Raw genomic sequence first — 27,035 nt, forward strand, 5'->3', positions numbered from 1 at the left:
GTGAACTCTCTAAAAGGCTTCAATAAGACATTTATGAATTTGAAGGCAGGAAGGTGTCTTTTATCTTCAGGTCAAATCAGCTTTGTCTGGAGAAACAGTCATATAACTTGTTTTCATTTTTTAAAAGCCTCTTGTGATGTAATTTGTACCAAATTGCTTTAGCAATAGTCAGTACTGAGATATTAGTACTTATTAGTGCAGTGCTTTTGACCAGTCTGGCAGTAGGATGGATTTAATCATTAGGTAATACTGAGATCTATACATTTTTCAGTAATAATTGATAAATTATTGTTTACAGCTAATAAAAATGTTTTTAAAAATGCAGAGAAAGAGGTAGCCAGTAAGTCCAAACCCACGTTACTACAAGAGCTACAGTTTCTTTCTTTTTTCCCATTTTTTAAAAACAGTAGCACCACCTGCTGGTAGTTGGCGTTTACTTAACAACAAAACACGAATATTTTAAAGGAGAGATTATGCAGCGTTTGCTTTGAGAGTGTTGATGCAGAATTATAAGGTCAGGAGCTTCATTATGCCAAAAGAGGAACTGTGATATTGCATGAGGAAGTCAGGAGTGGCGGAAAAGCAAGTGAGGGCTGGTGCATTTACGAGAACAGCAAGACAGCATTGAGATGTGCAATAGGAGTGACAGACTGGTTCAAGAAAGGGGTGGGATCGGCTCTGAGGCCCTTCTTGTATGGAGTGGTAATGGACAGGCTGACAGATGAAGTTAGGCAGAAGTCTCCTTGGACTATGATGTTCACAGACGTGATCTATAGTGAGAGTAGGGAGCAAGGGTAAGAGAGCCTGGAGAGGAATAAAAGTCAACAGAGACAACACAGAATACATGAACATGAAAGAGAAGGAGACAGGTGTAACAGTAAAGATGGAAAGGAGTGAAAGTAGTGAAGGTGGAGAAGTAACAGTCAGTGGACAAGAGAGGTGCAGGCAGGAATAAAAGAGGATGGCCGCAGAGAAGTCCATGGACGTAGGAGGACATCCAAAGGAATGGTGTGACAGAAGAGGATGCTGGTGAGATGGACCCCAGTGAGGAGTTGTGCCAACCCCAAAAGTGAGCAGCTGGAGGAAGTAGAACAAGATCATGGGTGATGAGAAAAAATATAAGGTAAATAAGCACATTTCGGCTCCCCTTTAATGCTTCTAATTTTTTAAAACACAAAAGGAATAATGAAGAAAAATCCAGTGTATTTGCCAAGTTAAGCCAGGAGGATTCATGAAATGAAACAAAATACATAAATAAAAACATAAAAACAGGTATTACTAACTGTTCTAGTTATAAATTGATCAGATTAAATATATTTTTAAATATATAAATAAATATACATTTTAAATATTTATAAATAAATATAAATATTAAGATATAAAATAAATGTATGGTTCCAGCTATATTTTGGAGAAAAATTAATTAAAAATAATTTGAATCGTCAGCTGACCGGTGACGTTTAGGCGCACAGCGGAAGTTAGCCACGGCGTGTTTGCTAGCTAGCTGCAGCAGTAGCACCCAAGAGCACCAGAGACTCAAACATGTTTTCTTTACTTCTGCAAACGAAGCACACGTCATGGATATACTTTTCACTGCTGGGAATATGTTTTATAACGTCGCCAGTTTTGGCCAAGCCGGACAGTCTCAAAGAAGTAACGGATGCTAACTGGGAGGAGATCCTGACTGGGGAATGGATGATTGAATTGTCAGTGTCTTGCTAACGTCCGGTGCTCACAACTAGTCAGCTAGATTTATTTTTAAACTCCCATAAACACGAGTCCAGCCGTCTAAAGGCAACGGTCATTAGTTTTATTTAATTGTTATCTTTTATTTCGACATGTAGTCAGGATAAATTCAAATTGTTCAGCTCTGCTAACAGCTGCTATTTTTAGCTAACCAGCTTACATCAGTTGCATGGGGTTCACTTTGCTAAATAACAGACTCATAATAGCTCGTAGATTAGTGGTTATCTGCACGGTGAAAGTGATAATTGACAAATTTCTTTGTGAAACTTGATCTCCATCAGCTACGCACCCTGGTGTCCAGCGTGCCAGCAGCTCCAACCAGCGTGGAAGGAGTTTGCGGACTGGGGAGAGGACATGGGGGTCAACATAGCAAAAGTGGATGTGACAGAGCAGCCAGGTGGGTCTGAATGACCGCTCCCATTTACCAACTACACAATGACTTGTACACATGAAACAAAGCTTTCAGGTCAGTTCAGGAAACCTCTCTGTGTTGGAAAGGATGTTGTTACAGATTTGGCAGTGATATGGCAACTCTGCAGTCAGTCAGTCAGTCAGTCATTGTTTTTCCAGCCTCTTGTAAGGTGTTAATACTAATGTTGGTCTGTAGCTGAAGATCACTTCAACATGTCTTTCACTTAGTGTACTTGTCTCCCCCCTTTCTAAGGTTTGAGCGGGCGATTCATCATCACTTCACTTCCTACTATATACCAGTAAGTTCATGGTTATTTTGTGGTTTTATTTACTTCCTCTTTTAAATGTGTTAACCCAGCTGTGTAAGAAGCTCTTGTTTTATCATGGTTTGGTCTGTGGACGGTAGAAAACTTTGCATTGGGACTCTTAAGTACAGTAGCAGAAATAGGATTTATAGAATAGGAACAAAAACGTTTTAACTGGTTTGCCATAGAGTTCAAAGAATCAGCTAAAAGTAGCTGCAGTAGGAAACTATTCCACAGTCTTGGTGACTCGGATGGAAAGGTGCCGCCCCTTCTCAGTCTTAATCTTATGTTTAGTCTTGTATGAGGAACAACTAGTAAATTCTGAGCCTGTGATCAAGTCTAACCTGCTGTCTTTTTCTCCACATTTCCTTCATGTTTCCAGTAACAATGCAGTACAGTCAAAATGCCACATAGTTTTCAAAATTACCTAGCCTAAACTGCCAGAGTTGAAGGTAAAGTTTTCAGATTGCAACAGACCAAATTTTTAAGTGAAAAAAAAAAAAGAATAACCCAAGGCTTCTTTGGTGCCCCTGAACTAGTAGTGTGTTTATTTTCCTGTAGCTCACAATGAGTCGTATTGAAAGATTGACCCGTGTCTCTGCACTGTTTATTTGGCTGACTAAAACAGATTATAACAGTGGCTCTGCTTTAGTTGTTCTGGCTGTGCCACTTCAGTTTATATGTGCAGTACTAGCTATATACTGGGTGTGTGTATGTTTGTAGTGAATTGGCAAATTTGTGCAGGCTGAGCTCTTGAATTCCTGTCTATTAGCAACAGATCTAAATTTATCCTTCTGAAGCACTGCCAGTTCAAATTGAAGGTTTATTATATTAGGAGCACAAAAAAGGAGTTGCAGTTCAGCTCCTGATGGCTATCCATAGCATTACTGATTGCAGTTGCAGCTCTAACAGTTACAAAATCTGCAGCAAACAGGTCAGCAGCACCTATGCGTTTCTGTTTGTTTGTTTGTTTGTTTGTTTGTTTGGAATCAACAATAAATTCATCATATAAAATGACACATTATCTCTTCATAAATTGGCAGTGGCGTATAATTGGACCTGTGGTTCAGGAGAATGCAGAAATCATGACATGAAAACGTAGAAGCACAAATAAATTAACTTTCCCTTGATGCAGTAAAATACTTGATTCAATCATTTTTCATTTGTTTAGTGGAGAAAATTCAAATCTTTATCTTTATCACTTCACTACTTTATCCTGCAGCTTGTCGCTCAACTTCAGCTCTCAGGCTCAGAGCCACTATAAGCTGCTAAATGCACGCATTTTTTGGTAGTATATCAGTCGATAAGATGGTCCCTATCTGTGTGAATCTGTGTGTGTTTCAGCTCTAAGGACGGCGTCTTCCGCAAGTACCAGGGAGCTCGCACTAAAGATGACTTCCTCAGCTTCGTTCATGACCAGAAATGGAAAGCAGTCGAGCCGGTTTCCTCTTGGTTTGGACCGTCTTCCTTTTTGTGAGTTTCAGTAATTCATTATGCTATTAATGCTAGAGTTGTATCAGCCCGGGTTATTAGTTAAATTAGTTTTCCTTCATGTTCAAGGTAGAATTTGTGATGGGAAATGATTCATTCTCCATTTATCAATTAGTTTAATAATAATGAGTCACTGTTGTACATTACTCTTTTCTTCATGATGCTTTTAAGTGAGACACAAATGCACACCCTCCTGTGCCGCTCCTGTTATTTTTGTCTTTGCTTTGTAGTGATGTGAGAGATTGAAACAGTGTTAAATTACACGCTGTCCTCCCCTCCTCTGTTGACAGAATGAATTCGATGTCTGCTTTGTTCAAGCTCTCCATGTTTATCCGGGTAAGTGAGGATTTCTCTCTCAGTGCTGTAGGTTATTATGCATATTAAGCATTTGTTTTGTGTGCATGTCACGCCTAAAGTGAAATTACATGTTGAAATTAGACTTGCTTTCATGTGCAAATTGTAAACTTCTAATCCAGTTTTACGGAGCTGGCACACTGGATGAAAAACAAATGTAAGTGGACCTCACAGAGAATTGAGTAATCAAACATTACTCAGATAGGTGGAAACAGGAAATTTTGAGGGAAGCCTTGCCCTGCTTAATTGAATTAGGATGCAGAGTTAAGACATACATCAGTTGCATGGGGTTATGACAGATGGCTTAAGAATGGCTTTACACATTGATAAACGCACCAGGACACAAGTAAACTCTACCACATACTTGATGTTTCAAATATATTTTGAGTATCTCCGTTGGCAGCTTTGTTTTAAATGACAGTTTAAGTGTCGTGATATCTTACTGTTAAGCTGCTGATGAATATTCCCGAATCTAATTCAGTTCAGCTGTGATACAAAACTGTGCAATAGTCTTCAGCTGCCCCTCATTTCTTTACATTTGTTTCCAAGGAGTCCCGCTTTCTTGTGAATATTTTTTAACAGTCTTGAGCAATCGTCCTCCAGACTGTCTGAAGGTCTTACAAAGTTTTTCTTTTGACATTGACTGCATTTGGCTGCATATTGAACAAAAGGCAGTCAATGAAGAGCTTCTATTCCTGAAGACTGCTTAAAGAAATAATTGAAAAAGCTTGCCTAAAAGCATTAAGGCTGTGGTCATACCAAAAATTAACTCTTAAGCTTATAAGAAGCTCACTTTTTGTCTCTTATTCTGTATTTCCATCTATGTTCAATAAATCTCTGCACCCTTTTCCCATTTTCCAAATACGGTATAAAGGAATTAGGGGAGGTTTAAGACTTTTGCACAGAACTGCAGCTGTTAAAACAAGAACTAAATTGTGTGTGTGTGTATATATATATATATATATATATACACATATACATACACATATATATATATGCTATAAAAACTATAGATTCAACTTTCAAATCTCTATTGTAGTGGTTGCTGGCGCTCTACCCTGCTGTACCTGTATAATCAGTTCAGCGTGTGGCCTGAAGGTGGCGCCAGAGGTTCACTGGACCCTTCTATTGTTGACATGAATTTTAGCTACATATAAACAAAAGCACGGGTTAAAAAAGATCTAAAGAATAATTGAATTGGGATGCTTTGTTGATGTGGGTTGAAATATCTCGTCTCTTGTGATTTCCAGCGTTGTCATAACTACATGACGGAGAAGCTGGGGATTCCCGTTTGGGGATCATATGTTATCTTTGGCTTGGCCACTCTGTTTTCTGGCCTGGCGTTGGGTCTGGTGAGTAATTTTGCTGCGCTTTGTCATTATGAAACCGAAATGATGTTCATCACAAATGCACACATTCCCAGTGGTTTAACGGTTAATCCTGTCTTGTCTGTTGCAGTTACTGGTGTTCATTGCAGATTTCGTTTTCCCCTCAAGAAGATTCTCTTCTCACGATTACTACCCGAGTGAGTTTTGTAATAGATTAGACTAAATACTAATTCACATTTATGTTATATACAGTAAGATACTGACTGTTGCTCCAAATGCTGCTGTGCAGAGAAACAGACTATGGATCAGGCGAGATTAATCCAGCAACAAGAGGATGCCATTGAGGCTGATGGCGAGGAAGATGACGAGGAGGAGGAAGAAGAGGACCACGACGAGGTCTGGAGAAAGCGGAGAGGATCTCCCGAGGGCCGCCCTGAACCCAGGGGGCAGGCTTTCCCTGACGACGCCCTGAGGAAGCGGGTGGTGGGCAACCGGGGCGAGGAAGAGGAAGAGGACACTTAGAGAGAGAGAGAGAGCCTCCTCTTGACATGAGTACCGTTGAGACAGCAGAGTTGAAGGAGCCAAGTTCCTGAGCAGCAGTGTTTTTTTTTGTTTGTTTGTTTCTTTTAGAGCAGAGTCCAAAATCTTCCCGTTGGTCCTGTTCCTCACCCCCAAGATCCTAAAAAATGCCTCACTTCTTTTCTTCTTCTCCCTCCCCCATTTTTTTTTAAAGGAGAGCTTTAGACTTTCGCCTCTGCTCTCTCTCTAAGCCTAAGCAGCAGACTCCACCTGGAAAAAGAAAAGCAGCGCTCCAGACACCTGTTTCTGAAACAAACGGTCTGGCTGAGGTTTAGGTATGGCGTGCAGTGCGGCTGGATTTTTGCAACGATGTTTATGCTATGCATTGTTTTTTAAATAAATGTGTGTTATATTTTTAATCTCTGAATTATTATAACAGGGTTGTAGGTTATCTATGTGGACAGGTAACTTCATTTAATTTGATTTCATCTGCAACTTGAACCCTAATGTTCACATACCTTTCCACTTTCTGTGTCTGATGGCGAGAACGTGGCGAAGGACGTCTAAAATGTTAGTTTTTCAGTTTGCTTGTTGCAGATTTAAAAAAAAAAAAGAAAAAAAAAAGAGTGATTTGATATTTTCCCACGTTGACTTTTCTGTGGCTGTTTCACTATAAAAGCCTCCTTCTTACCAAATGGAGGCTTTTAAATTGAAGCAACTGTAGGAATCTTTACGTTTGTATTAGCCGTCGTGTTACAGCTATGGTTTAGACTTGGGTTTGAGTGCGGCAAACAGTGATGCTCGTTTTCTCTTTTATTCATGTGAAGTTAATTTAAACTCAGCCACAAGCTTTGTGGTAAATATTTTAAGTATATCAAATGCAAATGTGGCTACACTTGTATTTGTGACCCTATTTAGAATACTAGTTTGAACAGTTAACACAGCCCGGGCCGTATTACAGACATCCTCTTGACAAAGGTACATGTGGGGCAGGAACCCTTCGAATAGCATCTATGCTATAGAAAGAGCGACGATCACATTACTCTTTCACTTTGACTAGGCTGTGTTTCTGTTGTTCAGCAAAGAACTAGGCCATCCTGCACAGATGTGATATTGAGTTTAAATTAAAGACGTGGAGAATGTTTTTCAGTAGATTCTTTAGTTTCCCCATAAGTTATCCTAAAGCTATTAATGTTATGTCTGATTTATTATCTGTTTCTAATATTTTTACTTGTGATTCTTTAACTATGAAAAGATATTTGATTTAAAAAAAAAAAAAACCCTTTGCGAGGCCAGGCCTGCAGCGCCGTGTAGGTGCGATTAAGAAGACGAACAATATGAAGACTTGGTAAATTCCTCTATCCAGAGTGATGTGTGGCATATCTGTACTAATGCTGCTCCGCTTTGAGGAGCAATAATAAAACTGACGTGTTTTCTTTTTTTTTCCCTCACCAACATCACTTGTAAAAATGTCAAACACCTGAGCTTCTTTTATATGCATGAGTGACACACATCGTGCACTGACGTCTCATTAACATTTTATGAACGATGGCACTCAAAGAACATTAACTCCTGTATACTTTTCCTCCTTTTAACCGAACTACAGACCCAGTACACGGCCAGTGTTTTGTTACACGTTTTCGTTCTGAAGGGGCTTGTAATGACTTGCATTTATTTAGATTTTTTTTTCTATGCTGATTTTTATTCCTGAAAAAGCCAATTGATCATTTAGGTGATGGATGAAACTGGTTGTACATATGACTTGTAGCATTCTCACTTTACAGTGAGTCACCTGTGATGCTTGATTGTTTCTTTAAATAAAGGGTTAACTCTAAAAAACACTTAACTTTTAGCTGTTGTTTTGCTTTTGCGTGACATTATTCTGTAAAATATACAGTTTGACAAAGATGCAAAAAGGATATTAAGCAGGTGAAGCGAGAAAATTGTCAAGTGGTACATTTGACAATATTTGAAGAAATAAAAAATTTGGTAAAGAGTTACTTGGGTGATTAAGACTCACTGGACGCTTTATTACTATGTTATTACCAGATGGACCAATTTTGCATCAGAACTTCAGATTTAGCGAGGTGCTGGAAACATTCCTCTGTGATTCTGGTCCATGTTGACTTCATGGTGTCACAGAGTTTCTGCAGATTTGACAGCCATGATTGAAATCTCCTGTTCTACCACATCCCAAAGGTCTCTACTAGATTAACTGTCACAGGCATGAAACCAGTTTGAAATTATTTGAGCTTTGAGACATGGTGTGATATCCTGCTGAAAGCAGCCATCAGGAAGTCTTACTATCAGGATGTAGATGGTAAGCAACAAGCTTGAGGGGGCCTTCAGTGTTTAACAGTGATGCTCAGTTGGTGATAAGCGCTCAAAGTATGTCAAGAAGATATCTCCTAGACCATTACACCACCAGCAGCAGGATGGAGCCTTACTTTTCTATCAGCTTAAAGGAATTTGACTATTCTCTGCACTCTAGCAACAACAACAAAAAGAAAGTATTTTCCCAGACAGCTGCCACTCTGCGGATATTTTCTCTTTCTCAGATCATTGTCTGTAAACTGTTGAGATGGTTGTGTGGAAAAATCTCAGGATATCAGCAGTTTCTGAAATGCTCAGCTTGTCTCACACGCCCATTCCCATAGTCACCTAAAACACCTTTCTTTCCCACTTTGATGCTTGGTTTGAACAGGTCATCTCGACCATATCTACACTCCTAAATGCACTAAATGAGTTTCTGCCATGTGACTGGCTGAATAGTGCTTAGCATGGCAGCTTCTGGTGTGTAGTCAGATGTAGATGACGTATCATTGTTTAAGGAAATGCATCAGTGTGTAGCTGAATTTGATTACTGTACTCACTCTGGAGAGAGTTTTATCTTCTTCTTAGTGTTGTGCAGCAGCTTCTCCACATAAAGGATCACAAGACAAGTTGATTTAAGAGACATGAAAACCAAAGGTCTGCCACATGTGCTCCATCCATCCACCCTCTTCTCCTTATCAGGGGTGCATGTGTGGTCTGGAGACGATCCCAGCTACCATAGCATGAAGGGCGCGTACACTGTAGACACGTCACCAATCTGATGCAGGGATAACACAGAGAGACAGACAACCGTCACACTCACTGTCTCACCTATGGCCAATTTAGAATCACTAATTCAGCTAACCCCACTAATATATACTATATTCTTGTATACATGAAAAAGTGATCACAACTTAAACCCGGATGAAAAGGTAACAGGTAACTGCCAAATAAATGTAATACATGAGTGAAAGTGAACTCCAGTTAAACCATCTTAAAATCTAAATATAAAAACTTTAAATGAACATATTTTATATTAAGTGCCAAAGTCTGCCAGCAGGTGACACTCTCACACACATTTTGAGTTATTTTCAAAGCCAACATTGACCTCAGGAGCTATTAGTAAGCATTATGTCAGACAAATGTGCACCTCAGGACATTGTGACAGGAATGTAAAAGTGTGGTATTCTGAATGTAAAAGCTGCAGCTGACATTTTCTCTAATTTATTCTCCTGAGGCTTCCCATTTCCTATCTTGAGTGACAACTCCTGTATTGTATCTCTCATCAGAGCTGTGATTTCAGCTTGAGTACCCTTGTGCACACGCTCTGTTTAGCAGTAGTATGTTTCTTGGAAGGAGAATGAAAGAGGAAAGGTGTTTGATGGGATTCCCCTGATGTACTGTACCAGCCTGCTACATGCCCCCTCGGGCGCTTCAGTGCAGCGGGGTCATCCTGCACATGAAGAACACAGAGCAGATGCTTGATAAAAGCTGAATGCACACTCAACTGAAGCTGCCATACTGGGTTTGATTTATCGGGCACATACGCAGATTCCCTTTAAACTGAACGGGGTTTAGGCTGCGTACTATTCTGCATCCTAAAGCAAAGACAGATGGCAGTTTAGTAGTTTCTGTTCTTGTTCATTTAACTCGCTTTGGTCCATATAGTTTGCTATTGTCCTTGCTTTAACTTTACCAGCAGTGTTCTTCTGAAGTGCCATGTCTGCAGCAGGAGAGCTGGATTCTGTATGATAACACTATGTTGTACTGTGACATTTCTACAGAGGCTCTTTCATTCTTCTTTTCAGGCTGGCAGAGTTTATTAGTTCTCCAGACTTTGATGATCCCTGTTAAGAGAATCCTGCAGACTGCAGACTGAAACACTGACTTCTCTACATTGGAGAAACAAAGGGGGAAAGTGTATGCCAAGGAGTTCAGTCTGCTGTGTTGCCATTGTGGTGGGTGTGAATCATCAGTGCAGATGAAAATTGCTGGTTTATTTAGAGCTCATTAGAGAGAAGCTCACAGTGAGGCTTTCAGCTATAGGTCTTAGGTGAAAGAAGTTTCTAGCTTCTTAAATCCAGACAAATATGCACTAAAGTGTTATGTGTTATAATATTACTAATAGGTAATATGCAAGGTTTAATTAAGCCTTTATTACCATGTCAACCATCGTATTATAGCAGTTAAGAAACAAGTTGCCCCTGGCTCTAGTCATATGAAAGGCCTCTTGCAAAGAAGCCTTCATTTTTATGTCTTTTTGTAGTTGGTTTCTGTCTCATTATGCTTGATTTGGAGCTCTTTGTGGTTGATTTGAAACTCTTTTACTTTTTTCTCCACCAGAAAACAAAGTAAGATGGCAGTTTCAGGCAGACTAGTGGATCATCCTCTTCTGTCACACTTCTGTCTGTACCTCTCTAACTTTGTCTCATTCTATTTACATTTAAAAATAATTTGAATTCTTTCATATCTTAATATTTTCCTAAGTGGAGCTACATGAGGCGTTTATGGATATTACAATTTCTTTTCCCTCCCCCTTTTTTTTTTTTAATAAAGCACATCTACTGATGCCTCTGCAGACACAAGGTCTTACTATTTTGAGGTTCCCAAAGAGAATCAGGGCTTCAAGCCTCTTTTTTAATGTGAAAACACAGAACAGCTGAGCAGAACTGCTCTGCTTTGGTAGAAATGTTCCTTCAGATTTACAATTTGCATTGGGTTTGGTTCTCTCTGTGAGCCTCCTGCATTTGTTTCCAGTCTTATGTTTGTTGTTTTTGCTTAATGTTTTGCAGATGAATAGTGGGAATTTGACTCTTTGAGCCCTCTGGCCTGTTCAGTCATCTGTCTATGGATACATGCGTACTTCCCATAAATCCCAGCATAGTTAGCTTTAGATAAGCAACCAGTAGCTTTTAGATAGATGTTGTTGAGGAGAATAATAAATTAAAACTGTTAAAGTACAGTCTCGGAGTAAATGTACTTTAACTTGTGTCTGTGGAAGGGAAATGAAAGTCTGTCTGGCTAATTTTTTACCTCTCACTGAATGGATGTGCAGGTTTTAACCTGACACACCTTTTCCAGACAACCACAAACAGAAACTTTCAAAATCTTGTTTCCCACACCCCCGTAGCCCAATTCCATAATTCATATAATTCACTCTATGAATCAGTTCCATTTCCATTTTTTCAGCTATAATTTCTCTCACAATAATAACGGTAATCTACAAAGTGTCTGTACTCCTCTAACTCTTAAACGTCTTATCATAGAATAAATGAAAAGTCACTTATCCAGCATGCGGAAAGAGGCATAAGAATTTTTTTGGTTTGAACTCTTTTAAAAATACATAAATAAATAAATCCAGACACTAGTGGACAGAAGAGGTTTTGGCTCAGACCACAAAAATCCATGAGAAAAACAGGACAGTGTTATATGATCTTGCCGGTCCCTCTGGTCTACTGGACGCCAGCGAGGTAAGAGTGTGAGTGTCCAACAAGGCAGCGCTTGTTCTGTGAGCTTTGTCCCCTCAGTACCCTCCATGTGGTTGGACCATTACCACACATAAGGAAGATAAAAAGACTGAGATCTCTTTGTTATAATAGGAAAAATTTAAGATCATCCGAGTATTGGATCACTGAGATTGGACATGTTTTTGTTTCTTTAGACTTCAAAACCCTCAAAAAGCAGTTTAAGATGAGGATAATTTTCTTCACAGTGGTGCTGAAAACCCACAAAATTTATCAGATCATTCAAAGAAAGAAAATTAGAATATGCTTGTGTGGCTACTGAGAAAATCTGTGAATCTAGCTGAAAATTAAGTATGTGTATGTGCTCATGTTTCTGTTTTATTTGTTTTTTTAATGCATTATTATTATTGTTTGCATTTCTTTGTCTTACTTACCCTGCTTCACCATCATTTGTCTCACCTGTGTTTCATTCCCACCTGAGCCTGATCACAAATTCACCTGCAGCCCTGCCATTTGATGGCTTTGGACTTTGCATTCATTGCTTTTTTTTTTTTGGCATTGCCACCCAAATCCTATTTTTTTTTTTTTTTTTTTTTACTTGGTTTGTCTGATCAGTCATAACATGAAACTATGGGAGAGATTTGTTGAAGGCAGACTAACTGATGTGAAGGTATAGAGGAGCACAGAAGGAGCTACAATGTGACTTTGTGGCTCTAGAGAAAGCAGAAACAGATATTGTGGTATTGCATGAACGTTAGGAGCGGCAGAGAAGTATGTGAGGGTGGTATAGGACATGTATGAGGACAGTGAGACCTGCGGTAGGAGTGACAGATGGGTTTAAGGTGTGGCTGGGATTACATCAGGGATCGGCTCTGAGCCCCTTCTTGTTTGCTGGAGATGTAAGGAGCAGAGGTTGTGAAGGTTGTGAGTTTATTTCACTGGGAATGAGCAGGACGGACAAACCTAGAAATGAGCACATTAGCTTGAGCAGTTTGGAGACAAAGTTAAAGAGTCGAGGCTGAGATGGTTTGAATATGTGCAGAGGGGGCATAGTGCACGTACTAGATAAAGGACGTTGAATATGGAGCTGCCAGGCAGGAGGAAAAGAGGAAGATCACAGAGGAGCTTTATAGATGTGATGAAGGAGGACATGCAGAGGGTTGGTGTGACACAGGAGGACAGGGGGAGATGGAGGCAGATGATCCCATGTAAAGGGAGAAAGACGCGTCACCTTGAGTCACCGGAACATTTGGGCAGACACGATTGAATTTTGTGAGTGTAAATCAGTGGAAAATGAGGATATCAACACACAGTAATGGTTTTGGACATGTTTGTGGTCCTGACTGACTAATCTCAACTACCACCATGTAATAGGTGGTAAATTAGAAAAAATGTCAGGATGGTAAAAACCTTTAAGCATGTTAGCAGTGCTGTACCTAAACTGTTAGCACCTCTTCAAGACATTTTTTTTTTTATCTTAAATTATCATTTAATAACCATTTACTTTACATTTCTTTAGTTTTTAGGGGGCGAATTAAGGATAAAAAGCTACTTTCCATGTTTCTGAGTTTTCTCAGAAGGTTTTAGGCTGGCGCGTGCTCACGATATTACTACTTGTAGCAGTAGCAGGGTCTTTGTCCAGCTCAGACTCAATATGTTCATTGTGTCGTTACACATTCATGACAAAGTCTGTCTGTTTAGTGGCTAATTGCGTCTCCACTGTAATTACAGTTGACCAAAATCTTTTCTTTCCTTCCACAAACACCCTCCTCTGTATCCACCCATATTTACATCTAGGAGCTCTGTCACTTCCCTCCAGACCAGATAATTACACGGAGGCTAAAACAAAAATAAAAATGAAACACAATGGTTTGTTGTTGTGTCTCCCATTCAGTCTACAGCAGGTACATTTTCAGGAAACCAATGCGGTCATGCTAGAGAGAAAACCCTGCCACGTTTCTTTGCCTGAATGCAAGGGCACTAAAATAGCAACACGGTATAAAGTATAAACACAGGATACACTGAGTGGATTTTCAGGGGTGAGGGGAGAGGGGGCGGAGAAGGAAAAAAAACACCACATGGTCCATTTAAAGAAATAATAAATGATCACAGCCTGAGTAAAACAAGAAGGAAACTCCACAAAACTGCTACTTTTAAAGGGATTTTCCTCTAACCAGTAGAGTTAAATTTAAAAATACCACAAGAACAAAAGTATAAAGGTATAAAAGACTGTCACAGCTTTCTTTAACTTATAATGACAGAGACTTCTCAAAGGTTGCGTAGCGAACCTGTAAACACTACACTGACATACTGGCTCTTAATACTAGGGGTGTGGTTGTTGTCACTTTGCTTGCACCTGAGAGAAATATCTGGCTCTTCTCTGTCAGAGAGAAAATTGCCCAAAAAGAACATTATGAGCATGTTGACGCTCATAATGTGGTAAAATATAGTCTTGGACTGCAAAACCATGAGATGTAACTCTATAAATCTCTAAATCAAGTCATTAGTTTCAATGTGACATCGTTTTACACATTGTTACAATATAGCTGTTTAATCACGATCTAATGTTATAAGCATTTTCTCGTATGTCTTGCAAAATAATCTTGTGCAAATGTTTATCTCAGTTGTGCTGTTGATGCACTGCTTCATGAGTCTTTTAGTTTGCGCTGATGTTAAGACGCATATTTTCTAGTCAGAAGGAAGTCGATGTTTACTCCAGTCCCAAAGTTTTAAACCAAACTCAGCGAGCAGTGCGGCTGTTCCCATGGATATGATAGTTTGTTGTGGAGCACCTCAACCCATGTGAAACACACATCTGGTCCTCTTGAATTGTTTAAGTCCCCGAGCTGACACATGAAAACACCCTCCAGTACAGTTTAAACATTATCACGGGTCAACAGAACAAGTGAAATGTGGTCTTAGGTATGGGCGTGGGAGAGTGTTTAGAATCCGCATTCCTTTGTGTGAAGAGAAAAAAAGAGAGCGAGTTTTCTTTGACATCTTAAATCTCTTAACAGCGGGGGAACAATGGCAAAAGGGCTCAAAAGTGACAGATTTTTGAGTCTTTTCTATTGACTATCCCTCTCCCAGTGCACAAGGTTTTTGTGTGTGTGCGCATTCTCCACCCACCATCGTTTGTCTGCCAGAAAGGTCGAGGAGAAAAATTAAAAAGTGAAGAATGACGAGAAAACGCCTCTTTAATTAATTGGTGCAATTATTTCTGTGTAGTAGGTTTATATGACCAAGGTTTCTTTTGCACGCTTAAGACTCGCAATGCATCGTGAAATAATTAATGTCACGGGAAGAAGAAAAAAAATACTTCTGTTTCACTTTTCTTTTTCTTTTTTTTTAATTCTCTTGGTGAAATACTGTTTAATTACACCTACAAATGGGTTTTTAAATGGAGCCAGACAAGAAGTTTAAAGGATAAGCTCTGCTTTGTCTGGCCTTGTGCAATGCCTAAAAACTTCTAGACATTTGAAATCCCCTAATTAGATACTTGAGTCACAAGTCAAATAGTTAGGAATTTCTAATGTCGAGCATTATATAATATTCCCGTATCTTGTTAAATCGGCATCTGAAAAATCGCTAATAGTTGGTATTAACTAAAAACTGTTCTCATAATGCATCTCAGTGCATGTAGGCATGTAGGCATGGTCAAGGTGACCTGCTGAAGTTCAAACTGAGCATCAGAATGGTGAAGAAAGGTGATTGAAATGTCAACATGGAGCAAAATTCCTGAGGAGTGTTTTCAGCACCTTGTTGAATCTATGCCACAAAGAATGATGGCAGCTCTGAAGGAGAAAGAGAGTCCAACCTACTACTAGTATTAACAATTTAGAGTGTTAATATTTGAGCTCTGTGTGGACAAACAGCAACACACATCAGTGAAGTTTTATTTCCACACCTCTCCAGCAGCTCCCTGAGGTCATGTAATCAGGGCCTGCTGGCTGTGAAGCATACACAGAGCTTTTGCACCACTGGGCCCCAGACTCTGGGTCTCTCTCCACTGAGCCTGAGATTTCCTTTCAAGATAAATATCGCAACAAAATAATAAAAACATGAAAAAAACTACAAGTCCGCAGCTGGCACTATATCACTAAACTTTTACTTTATTTACTTTACTAGTATTAATAAAGTGACCAGTGAGTGTATAGTGAAGTAAAAGTATACAGTAAAACCAAAAAACACTAAAGTACATGTAAATGAACCACTACTGTAGTTTAAATGCAGTAATCATAGTGTGAGGACACTATGCCACAATTTTCTCCATTTATATCTCTGAAATAAATATTAGTGCAATGATATAATTTGGTTGTAAAATATTAATTCAAGATTTTTTGTTTTAATTGTGGGATATAAAATACAGTATTTTCCATTTTTCATAGGTTAAAGTTCAAGTTAAAGTAGGTTAGAAGAATGCACATAAGTGAAAGGGATTGGTTATCTTTATTTGCTGGTGGTCCTATCAGATCTCTGGTTGTTCTACACTCTGATTTAGAGGCTGACATCGCTCGGTTTTAAGTTGAGTGCTTCAACAGAAGCTGCTCGTCTGGCTTATAAAAGCTCATATCTGAGGCTGTTGAAGAAAAGCAGCTCACAAAAAAGAGCCAGATAAGAGCCGGGTCAGAGCCGGGAGCAATAAACCTGGCATGTCTCTGTCAAGGTTAAGTCTCTGCTGTAGGTCAGGGTTAATATATTTCTCCTTGGATGAAGCTTGTCTGCTTAAGGCTGTGTGAGGCAGGCAACAGTATGGAAATCACAACAAACTGAGTTTCACTGCAGAAATGAAATGTCAGAATATGGATATGTGTTATTTGTTATGAGCACCAGTGAGAGAGCGTATCCTGACTCGGGCAGCATACTCACTTTACAATGCGGTTACATAACCAGGGAGATGTTGATGCTTGGTGCTATGGCAGCACTGTTAGATGTGGGCTCACAGCAACACAATCCTGTAGCTTGAGAACTTACTTCACCTTTAACAAGGAAACCATTTACACATGTATTAAAGTGATCGTTTTTAACAAAAGGCCCTTGTGATGACTACAGTTGGATGAGACCTGAATACATTTGCAACATGTTATCTGCAAACCAACAAAAAAGCACATCCAAACATTGTGGGGGATATGCACTGTATTAGATTACTAAGACATCTAAAGCCAGATCGCACATGTTGAGACAAAACAGATATGCATCTGACAATTACATTAATGTAGAAAATGTCTGACTTAAAGCAAACCATCATTTCTTTTAAAATATTACAAACTTCTGATGAGGAGCAGGTGAACACTAGGTAACAAAATAGCTAAAAACGCACATGTACATGAATACCAATCTAAATGGAACGTATTGAATTCGTTTACAGAGGCCCTGTAGATTTATCACACAGATGCATTAGTTCATTGACTGCAACAGCTTACACACAGAGTTTGAAGCAAGGAGTGCGTGCACATGCGTCATCTTAGGCTGCAAAAACAAAAACATGCCCATCAGAGAGTTAACTAAAACGTTATGAGTGGACAAATCAACAGTTGGGCATTTTCTGAAGAAAAAACAGGGAGCAATCTGTTAAACACAACATAGGAAGCATAATTCATCAGACCATGTATGGTTTCTGATGGCAGTGGAATTTAGGGTGTGGCTGAGTACAGACTAAAACAGCAGCATGAATTTTTCCTCAGTGGTCGAGTCAATCACCTGATCTCAGTTCAGTTAATCATGCATTTCCCTTGCTGAAGATAAAACTAAAAGACCAACAAACAATACAAACTAATGACAGCCTTGCACAAATGGGGGAAACTTCATTGTCTGGTGATGTCTATATCCATGAATTCCAGGTTTTGGAGTCATTGCTTGCAGGATTCTCACAGTGTTAGTATGCAAAATTTATTTATGGTTATGTTTCTTTTTATTCACAGTTCTCTATTCTGTGCACTTTTATCTATTTTAAGTCCGCTAGAATCCCCAGTTAAGCTAACATATGTGTCTATGTGTGTCTATGACCACTGTGCTGTGCAATTACATGGTGACGAGGAAGAGTACAGGACAACTTTGTTACGCGGTGCGAGCAAAACCATCTACAGCTTCATTTGGCAAAGACTAAGCAACTGTTTGTGGACACGAGAAGGACAGCAACAACAGTGACTCCTGTTCCCATCCACAGGGTCTGTGTGGTATCAGAGGATTATAAATACCTTAGTGTGCATACTGACAATAAACTGGACTGTAATAAAAACACAGGAGCCTGAGTGAGGTCCTTCAACATCTGGTGGATGATGCTCGGGGTGTTTTATGAGTCTGTGGTGCTCAGTACCATCCTCGATGCTATGGTGTGCTGGGGCAGAAAACTGACAGTATCAGATAACAACAGACTCAATAAACTTCGACCATGTTACAGCACCGAATACCACAGCAGGCCATTCCTGCCTGTGGCCATCAAACTTTATAACTCTCCTTTAAGACACTTGGATTATTTTCACGTGTAATTTCTTGTCTATACTGTACATAGTCTTCATTTTCATTTCTTGTGAATCACATATTTATATTTTAAGTGAGCATCTGTAACAAAAGAGTCCCCCCCGGGATTAATGAAGTATTCTATTCTGATTCTGATGACATCGCTTAGGGGACTGTGTATAAAAATGTCTCTGATTCCTCAGTTATTAATTCAGTATTTTTCCTCAACCCTTTAAATGAAAGCTAAAACATGCACTTCAAAATTGCATGTTGATTGTGTCATTAAATCTTTCCCAGAAGCATACAGAGCCAAAGCCATTTTTGTTACTGCTGAACAATTTGATGGTCTTAAAAAGAAGTGCAGAGCCTCAAAGCACAACAATGACTGTTGTTTCTCTGCAGGGCCGCAACAGTGGGGAGGAGAGATGGACTATTTCTGTACCATCCTAAAAGCCGGTCAGAGAGAAGATGCCTTGATCACCACGAAGTAATTACATAGCTTATTTTACAGAGGAACAATTGCTGAACATTGTGTGCAGCAGTCACGTTGTCAAAGAGGCATAGGCCTTTAAATTGCAGGGCTCTGGTGTTTGTCAACATGTATTTTAAGAGGAAGGCTCAGGAATAATAGAAGGGTTCACGTGAGTCTATACAATATTTGAGAACCATATCATGTCGCACTGGAAAACAGCTCACTCTATTCAAAAAAGATTGTCGTTTCCATCTGTAATAATAAATATGTTCAGGGCCATCACTGCCCCTCATCACTCATGTGGAAATCGCTGGAAAGGCTGTTGAAGCACACCTCCCCACTGTGCAATGTGGCATGGAGAGCAGCAACAAGAGTCTAAACAGACAAAATATCAGTGGCAAAAGATTTTGATAAATGCAGCATTAAAATAGGAGCCAGGGTAAAGGTGGGTTGCAAAGCAGCCTGCAGGTGTGAGGCTTAAACGGACAGCAGGATGTGAGAAGGTGAATCAGCCGAAGACTGACCTCATTTACCTCAACAAATTACCGTGCTGACATTTTTAAGGTGCATTTAGAGGAGCTGGACTCTGTCATATAAATCAATAACAGGACCTAATTGAAACTGACTGAGCTGGCACTGAGATCAACTTCACTTTATGGCCTGTCTGAACTAACGTTATGCTCAGGTTTGTTTCTTCTTCCATCCCTAGTGTCTTCACTGTGATTATTTACAATAGCACTGTCAGCAGATCTCAGGTCAGATAATTAACAGAAGGAGGTTTTCCCTTCTGGTCAGCTAATTTTATTTAAAGACCAAAACCAGCAGTTTCGTTCTCTTGCACTGCCTGTGCTCCTCCGCACCAAGCTCATTTACTTGAATGGGCACAAATATGTAAAAAGAGGTAATAAATACACAAAGTCCCAAAGCCATTTGAGAAGGGGGAAATTAGAAATACTCACTTCTCCAACTGCTGCTGCACAAAGTCTGTGTTTATTACCGTCCACTCATCATATGGCCATTTTAAGTCTTTTTTACTTGTCATCCAGTATGCTAGAACATGTAGGAGATTCACAGGAGATACAGAGCCAATAGCAGCAATAGTGGGTTACAATGTAACACAATACTGGAAATTGTAGTTAAGTCTCTGTGCAGCTCCAAAAAACTGTTTCAGCCATATGATTAATTTTAACACTACAGGGTGCTATACACAGTGAGCTGAGAAATGTCCCTGCAGCATAGATAGACAAACGCATGATAGATAATGACTCCTTCTAATAATATCTGAAGGTACATGTGAAAGAATAACAAGATTTGGGGATCTGAACAGCAGGCCACCTGAACAACTCCTTAGGGAAGGATTATGAGCTAACATGGAGGAGGGGGATGGGGTAAATTTAATCTCTTTCCTGGACTTTGATCATTTCAGATCCTTCCCAGAGGACCTGGGGAAAGCAGTTAAGGAGTGGGACACCTGGGGTACTTTGCTTCGCCTGCTACTTTGGATACTTCGACTTCAATGATCACATACAAAGCTCGTCACTGGATGTGGATGTAGTGACACGTACCTCACTTTTATATAAATGATACCTAGATGGCAATGACTCACACCCTAGTATCATTTTTAAATGTTACATATAAACAACTCCAGGGTTGTGTGCATGTGAACTCAACCAATTTTTAACTTTACATATTTAGTGGTTTAATGTGTTTTTTTGTGCTCTGATCGCGCTACGGTACAACAAAAGTCAGCTAGCTGGAGCAATTTTCATGTACGTATCATCAAATAGTGCATTTCTTTCTTTCTTGTTATGTTGTGTGCATTTTGATATTCCATAATAACCCACGCTGTGAGCCAGGCCACCATTTCAAACTTATTTAAACAGAAACATTTTCTCATTATAACTATAGGCAAGCGTGGCACTAAGTTACTACTCTGTAAGAAAATAAATCAAATTACACATTCTTGTTGTTTTTATGACTTACTGCAGGTTTGGTGTTGCCAGAGTTCAACTTCAGATAATCAGTGAAGTGTGTTTGAAACAGATTCTTCAGACTCTTTCTCCGTCTGAGTCGCCATTGATGAAATGCAGCCACACTGCTCCAAACATCGTGCCTGCAAAGATTATGAAATATGACGCCAGCACATTGTTTGGGCTACAGGCACCGCTCACACTGATCCGACTGTGTAGCACATCAAAAGGGTCCATTTCTGTCATCCTGTGATGTCCGCAGCCTTTAAAATCCAGCCAGTTTTCTGGAGAACGGAAAGAATGATTTATAAAGAAAGCTTCCAACTTTCCTCCTGCCATACACCTTCAAAAATTTACACTCAGAGACACCTTCTTTTGAATCGGGAGACATGTGGTTTTTGGTTTTCTGTTTGTTCTTCGGGGTCGAGAAATTAACAACCACTGACCGCTGATCTTTTCCTGAGTTGCAATCAGATGTACTTTTTCCACTCTGCTCTATTTGACATCTCTGCAGACACACTCATGGAGGATCGATGCCCTCTCTGAAAAGAGTAAAGGGAATTTCACAGGTGCCTGAATTCCTGAGCTCCTGCTGGAAAACTCCAGATAGTCTGCACCATGGCATTCCTACTGCAGCATATGGCTGATTCATTTCCCCTGACTAAAGGTGTTCGCCTCAAGCCGTCAGATACCACCATCAGATTCACAGCAGCAAGCAAGGGTGAGCAGGTGAGAGGTCGAGCCTCAAGCAGCTGAGGTCGGGAAGGTTCACACCACAATGACTGCAGGTCGTCTCCACAAAGAATTTCCCTCGTCTGAATTAAAGAGCCAATTGCCAGTTCATACAATGTTATTTAAAATGTCTCAGTGTGAAATCATTTCAAATTGTAGTACTGGATTTATTTGCTTGATTTATTTATTTTAAATAATTGACATAGACTTTTGAAGTAGATGTTTTCTCTTGTAATGCAACAGGCCATTAAAAGAGAGGCAAGGAGTAGACACCCTCACCCTGGGATACCTGGGTGAGGGTGTCTGATGCTGAGAGACGCAAAACACAGCAGAAGTATCACTAAAGATGGATCTCATAGCAAAGATCTTGATGTTTCTTACACAAAACAGCAACAGAAAACTTCCAAAAGAGTCCCTAAGGGACAAAGAGCAAGTAATAAAAAGTAAGAAAGTATGATAAATGCTCAAAAGTCTGATATAAAGGGGGACACCTGGTCACCCTAATACAACAGAAACCAATGACATCTAATTGTGAAACAGTGAAAACTTGAGCAACGACAGCAACGACAGCATGCCAAATTAAAATGAGACATTTGTATATTTTAATTATTTCTGTTAACTTACTACCAGGAAGATGAAGCTTCTGAATAAATCTAAACACAGTCGGTAAGCTCTCGAGCCTCTTGGATATCTACAGTAAACATCTTTTCACATTCTGGCTTCATTGAAACTACAGCAAATACAGCAATTGCTAATTTACACATACCTGGAATTAAACTTCTATGCTTTTTTCTAAAAATTGAAGCATATAGCTCTTATTCCTACAAAGATATGGACTTGTTTTGGCACCAGATTGTCTTGCAAGGATTTAAAGCTTTACAGGGAGACACATTTCTTTCATTTCAGTCTAGATCCAGCTTCTTGAATTCAGGACAGGTCGTAACCTGTTCACAGCTTTCCTGACATCCTGATCCCTCCCTCATAGCATAGTAACACAATCATTCTCCTATGTGTGTGTGTGTGTGTGTGTGTGTGTGTGTGTGTGTGTGTGTGTGTGTGTGTGTGTGTGTGTGTGTAGGTTTTTTCTTTTTTTTGCTGGTCACACTGAACTTGCTTTGTTTCACACAGAAATTAAATGCAAATTCGAGTTCAAAGCTTTAATCAGTTACTTTAATCCTGACTTCCTCATAATTTCTTCCTTTCTTTTTCTTTCTACCGTAAAGAATCAAGTGGAAAAACTAAATTGTTTCCAAGAGCTTCACTTAGGTAAATCCCAAACGCAGCTTACAAAGTGGAGGGACACCCCACACAAACAAATCCTGCTTGTGGGCTCAACAGGGTGTCTGTGTTTCAGTCCTTCAGTAAAAGTCACCTGCACGTACGGACATGTTGAGCTAACATTGAAGGTAAACATTTTGAAGCTAAATTTGACAATGGAGGGGTGGATTGGTGATAAATAAATGTCACAATGTTTCTGTGCCCGTCTTGGTCTTTATTTGAACTTCACATGTCTTTGCAAAGGCATGTCTGCACATTGCCCTCCAAAAATACCTCAACAGCACAGTAAAATGGATGTTTTGCTACTTTTGGATATTTGCTCCCTAGACTCTACAGTATTACTCCAAATACTATTTGAAATATTAAACATAGATGCAGTAGATTTAGGTTTCCAAAAAGTAATCATATGGCCAAACCTTAGTATTATGGAACTATGGCTTAAAGTCTCTAGTCAGCAGTTATCTGTATCATGATGTAACACACTGTATTAGCTACGAGCAAATGTCTAAATATTCTAAGCGATGTTTAGCAAATCTTTTATCGAAAAACATCAGTTCAGTTAAATTCTGTTTAATTTCTATAGCACCAATTCACAAGAACAGTCACCTGAAATTTCTTTATATACTGTAAAGACCCTGCAACATCAGAGAGAGAACCCCAGCAATCTCAGGATCCCCTATGCGTAAAAAGTTGGTGAAGGTGGGAAGGAAAAACACCCTTTTAACAGGAAGTATCCCGGATAAGTGAAAGAAAATGGATGGATGGTGTCATGGCACAGCGGCCCATGAAGAGAGATGGACTCAGGAGCAGATTTAATACTGAGTCACGTAGAGAGTTTAACAAAGAACATGTAATTACAAAATCAAGAATTGTCAGGCAGACTAGACTCTGACTGTGAACTAGGTCAATATGAAACATGAACTGAGAGACTAGCACTAGATGGCAAAATCATGAATTCTGTAAAGTACTGTGAGAGCTGGGTGCAGGAACTGAACCGGGGAAACTGTGGCTGACCATGGGCGCTAGGACAGAGGGAGAGAACAGTCAGAGCATCCCAGACACATAATGAATAATTCCAAGAGTCAAACTGAGACGCTTTACTCGCAGGTGGAGATAAGCAGGAGGGGAAGGTGTGAAGCAGAGGTTGGGGGGAGTATGGAGCACAACGCTGGAATCATGGAATTAATATATATTTGGCGCTTCCTATAACTACATTATTGACTTGCTTCTTCCATTTGAATTTTCTATTCAATTCAGTTCAGTTCAATTTATATATATAGCACCACATCACAATAGTTGCCTCAAGGCACTTTATATTATAAGGTAAAGACCCCCAAATAATAAACAAAACAGAGAAAACCCCCAACAGTCATATGGAAAGTGCTTTGGTGTCATTGTGAAGGAAAAAACCCCTTTTAACAGGAAGAAACCTCCAGCAGACAGGTGGTATGTTTAATTATTATCTATGTTCCAACAACAACAAAAACAAAAACTTTACATGAAAAAGTTTTCATGTAAACTGGGCCTTGGATCCAAAATGTTAATTTAATGATCTTCTAGGTACTTAATTATAAATTTCACTTTGATGTGCAGTGCTGGAAAATTCATCCTGGTTTTGTTTGGTCAGTCCTCAAAACTTCTGTCCGTCCCTTTGACCTTAAACGCATCCTGTCCTTTGATTTTTGCATTTTTTTGTGTGTGTGTGTCTATCACAACATATTTGATGTAAATGTAGTTTCTAAGTTAATTAATTTGTATTAAAAATTTAAGTATTATATATTAAGAAGTATATATATTAAGAAATAGCTATTATTTCTTTGTATAGCAAACAATTCATATGCTAAAGACACAAATGTAAGGAGTCCCATTTTTAAAGGTAAAATCAAAATTAAAATGTCAATTAACTGGTCAAAAATATTCATTAGTTTAATTAATAGTCATAAAAACCGAGGGTTTTTGTTTTCTTTAGTTGTTTTTGTTCCCATATGTTTATGTTCAGTTTCCTTAACATTCCCACAGTAAAGTGGGAAGTTCCCACTTATGCATCTCCCTAAAAGAGAGCAAATTTAAACACACCATCTACTTTAACAGCCAGCTATTTTGAGAAAAGGAATCTGGCTCTCTGTGTGGGCGATGCAGAAACTATCAAAGCCTCAGCATGCAAGACAGATGCATGATATGTTTGGGTGCCAAATGACTCTTGTTATTTGTGTTGCTCTGTGGTTCGTGCCAGTGCTGTGGAATGACAATGAGGATTGTTTGAAGATGCCAGCCAGTTTGGACATTTTGGCTGAATTCTGAGCTTTATCCAAGTGCGTTTCATTTGTAGACAACAAATTTGGCTTGGCATTTGCATTTTGGCTATTTGACTTACAGTTCATGGGTATTTTGGCTATGGTTGGGAACTTTTGACCTCTTTTAGATGTGGGTTGATTCACAGAGTCAGGCCTGCAAACCTCCCAGCCACAGCATTATAAATTTACTTAAGCATTACTGTTGCTGGTTCTATCTCTAACCATGAGCAGAAAACATGATGAGGACAAATAGAGGACATGGTGAAAATTGAAGCTTTTCTTCTTTTTCTGTTCTTTCTATTTGACACAAGATACACCATCAAAAGCTCATTCCCACAGTAACTACGACCAGACATTTTCCATCTATTTGACTTCTTTGGTGTCAAACTTCTGACAAATTTCACACTTCCTGTGAAGTTTTAAAGCTAGTAAACTGTCATATGTCACCCAGACAGTAAGTTCCACATAGACTTGTTGTAGATAATACAAAAAACCAGTGATGTCAGGTTAACACCCGATGGTTTGTGGGTCATTCCATTAAAGTAGACAATTTAAATGTTGGAATAAATAACACAGATAAATAAGCATGAGATTCTGACCCAGCCCATGTACTTTGAAAACCTCTAATTCTAAAAGATTACACATTATTACGGCATAATGTTGCATAGTTTCATTAAATATGCTTAAAAAAAATACTGCACTGGAGACCAAGTGAGACCTTTTCTCAGATTTAACTGATTTATATTTACTAACCTGTAAATGTGTTTAGTAAAGGCCTGATAGCTGTAAACATTATTACTGTGCAAAGTGAAACAAAAATACTTGAAGATAGTATAAATGACAATAAACTAATTAATGTGATCATAAATATATTTACGAATGGATGACTTATTGACAGCAACATTGTACAAGTATTTGCTTTCTGTTTGAAAGCATTTCATGGTAATAATGTTACAAAGAGTAAAATTACTTGTGTTATTTTATTAATTAATTAATGGAAAATAAAAATCTTCAAAAGGGCTGTAATGATAGCAGCTTTGCATCTAATGTGTTTTGTTTGCATTTGAATGTTATGTTTCATACACGAATAATTTTACTATGCACAGTCATGAGGAACAGAAAGTACACACATTTACTACAAAATACTATGCTGTGTTTGGTTTTGACCAAATGTGGTGCTAACCACACATCTCCACTTTGGTCTCGTCTATCCGAAGGACATTGTTCCAGAAGAGTTCAAGTTTGTTCAGATGCAATTTTGCAATCCTAAGCTGTACTGCCATGTTCTTTTTAGAGAAGAGGCTTTCTCTCAGCAGCCCTTCTAAACAAGCCTAGTGTATTTCTTTTTACCACCACTGCGAATGTGATGGTAAAAAGTGTATTTACCATAATGAAACCTGGTAACTTTAAACAACATAGTTCTGAGTAATCTGATGATGTTGGCCCTCTCTTCTATTTATAACATCACATCACTGTAGAATATACACAAAGTACACACTATGTATGTAATTTCCTGTTTTGTTTAAAACAGTTATGTATGTATAAGTGTATGTGTAAGTGCTGCCAGTAATATATGTGTCACAAGTTTTGATCTTTACAGAGAACTTTGTCTTCTACTGTACCATGATGAAGCAAAAGGTTTTTTGTTTTTTTTTACTGTAACACAAATGGAATTTGTACCACAAGCACAAATGAACAGCTTCACTTTGAGTCTAATAGATAGTTAGTGGGTTTGGAGGCTGAGGTCTGACCCTCGGAAAGTGCTGCGTATGGAGTTAACATCATGTGAGAGGGCCTTCATCCAACCCAATGGTTGTGTAACAGCAGGTTTGGAGCCTTGGCAAGTCTCAATTTGGTGGGAATGGAAGTGGTTTCCTCCCAAAGAATGAGGGTGGATCC

General features: G+C 39.1%; 1 protein-coding gene across 2 annotated transcripts; it reads left to right on the forward strand.

Annotated features, from left to right (window-relative positions):
- The first annotated feature begins 774 nt into the window (after positions 1–774).
- tmx1 (thioredoxin-related transmembrane protein 1) lies at positions 775–7,995 on the forward strand. 2 transcript variants are annotated; one of them, XM_040042283.1, is made up of 8 exons: positions 775–1,123; positions 2,028–2,143; positions 2,411–2,456; positions 3,807–3,935; positions 4,244–4,289; positions 5,558–5,659; positions 5,766–5,832; positions 5,925–7,995. In XM_040042283.1, exons 1-8 carry the CDS (start codon positions 1,107–1,109, stop codon positions 6,155–6,157), a joined length of 756 nt encoding a protein of 251 aa, XP_039898217.1. In that variant the 5' UTR covers positions 775–1,106; the 3' UTR covers positions 6,158–7,995. The 2 variants fall into 2 exon arrangements, with proteins under 2 accessions (XP_039898217.1, XP_039898216.1); XM_040042282.1 differs by lacking the exon at positions 775–1,123 and adding an exon at positions 1,466–1,706.
- The last annotated feature ends 19,040 nt before the right edge of the window (positions 7,996–27,035 follow it).

The sequence above is a fragment of the Simochromis diagramma genome, unplaced genomic scaffold (assembly GCF_900408965.1).
Source record: "Simochromis diagramma unplaced genomic scaffold, fSimDia1.1 OVJJ01000304.1, whole genome shotgun sequence".
Lineage (NCBI taxonomy): Eukaryota > Metazoa > Chordata > Actinopteri > Cichliformes > Cichlidae > Simochromis > Simochromis diagramma.

Coding starts and splice junctions, on each gene's coding strand:
- tmx1 (XM_040042282.1), top strand. CDS start 1,543: ATGTTTTCTTTACTTCTGCAAACGAAGCACACGTCATGGATATACTTT. Junction 1,707..2,027: donor GGGGAATGGATGATTGAATT/GTCAGTGTCTTG, acceptor GATCTCCATCAG/CTACGCACCCTGGTGTCCAG. Junction 4,290..5,557: donor AGCTCTCCATGTTTATCCGG/GTAAGTGAGGAT, acceptor TGTGATTTCCAG/CGTTGTCATAACTACATGAC.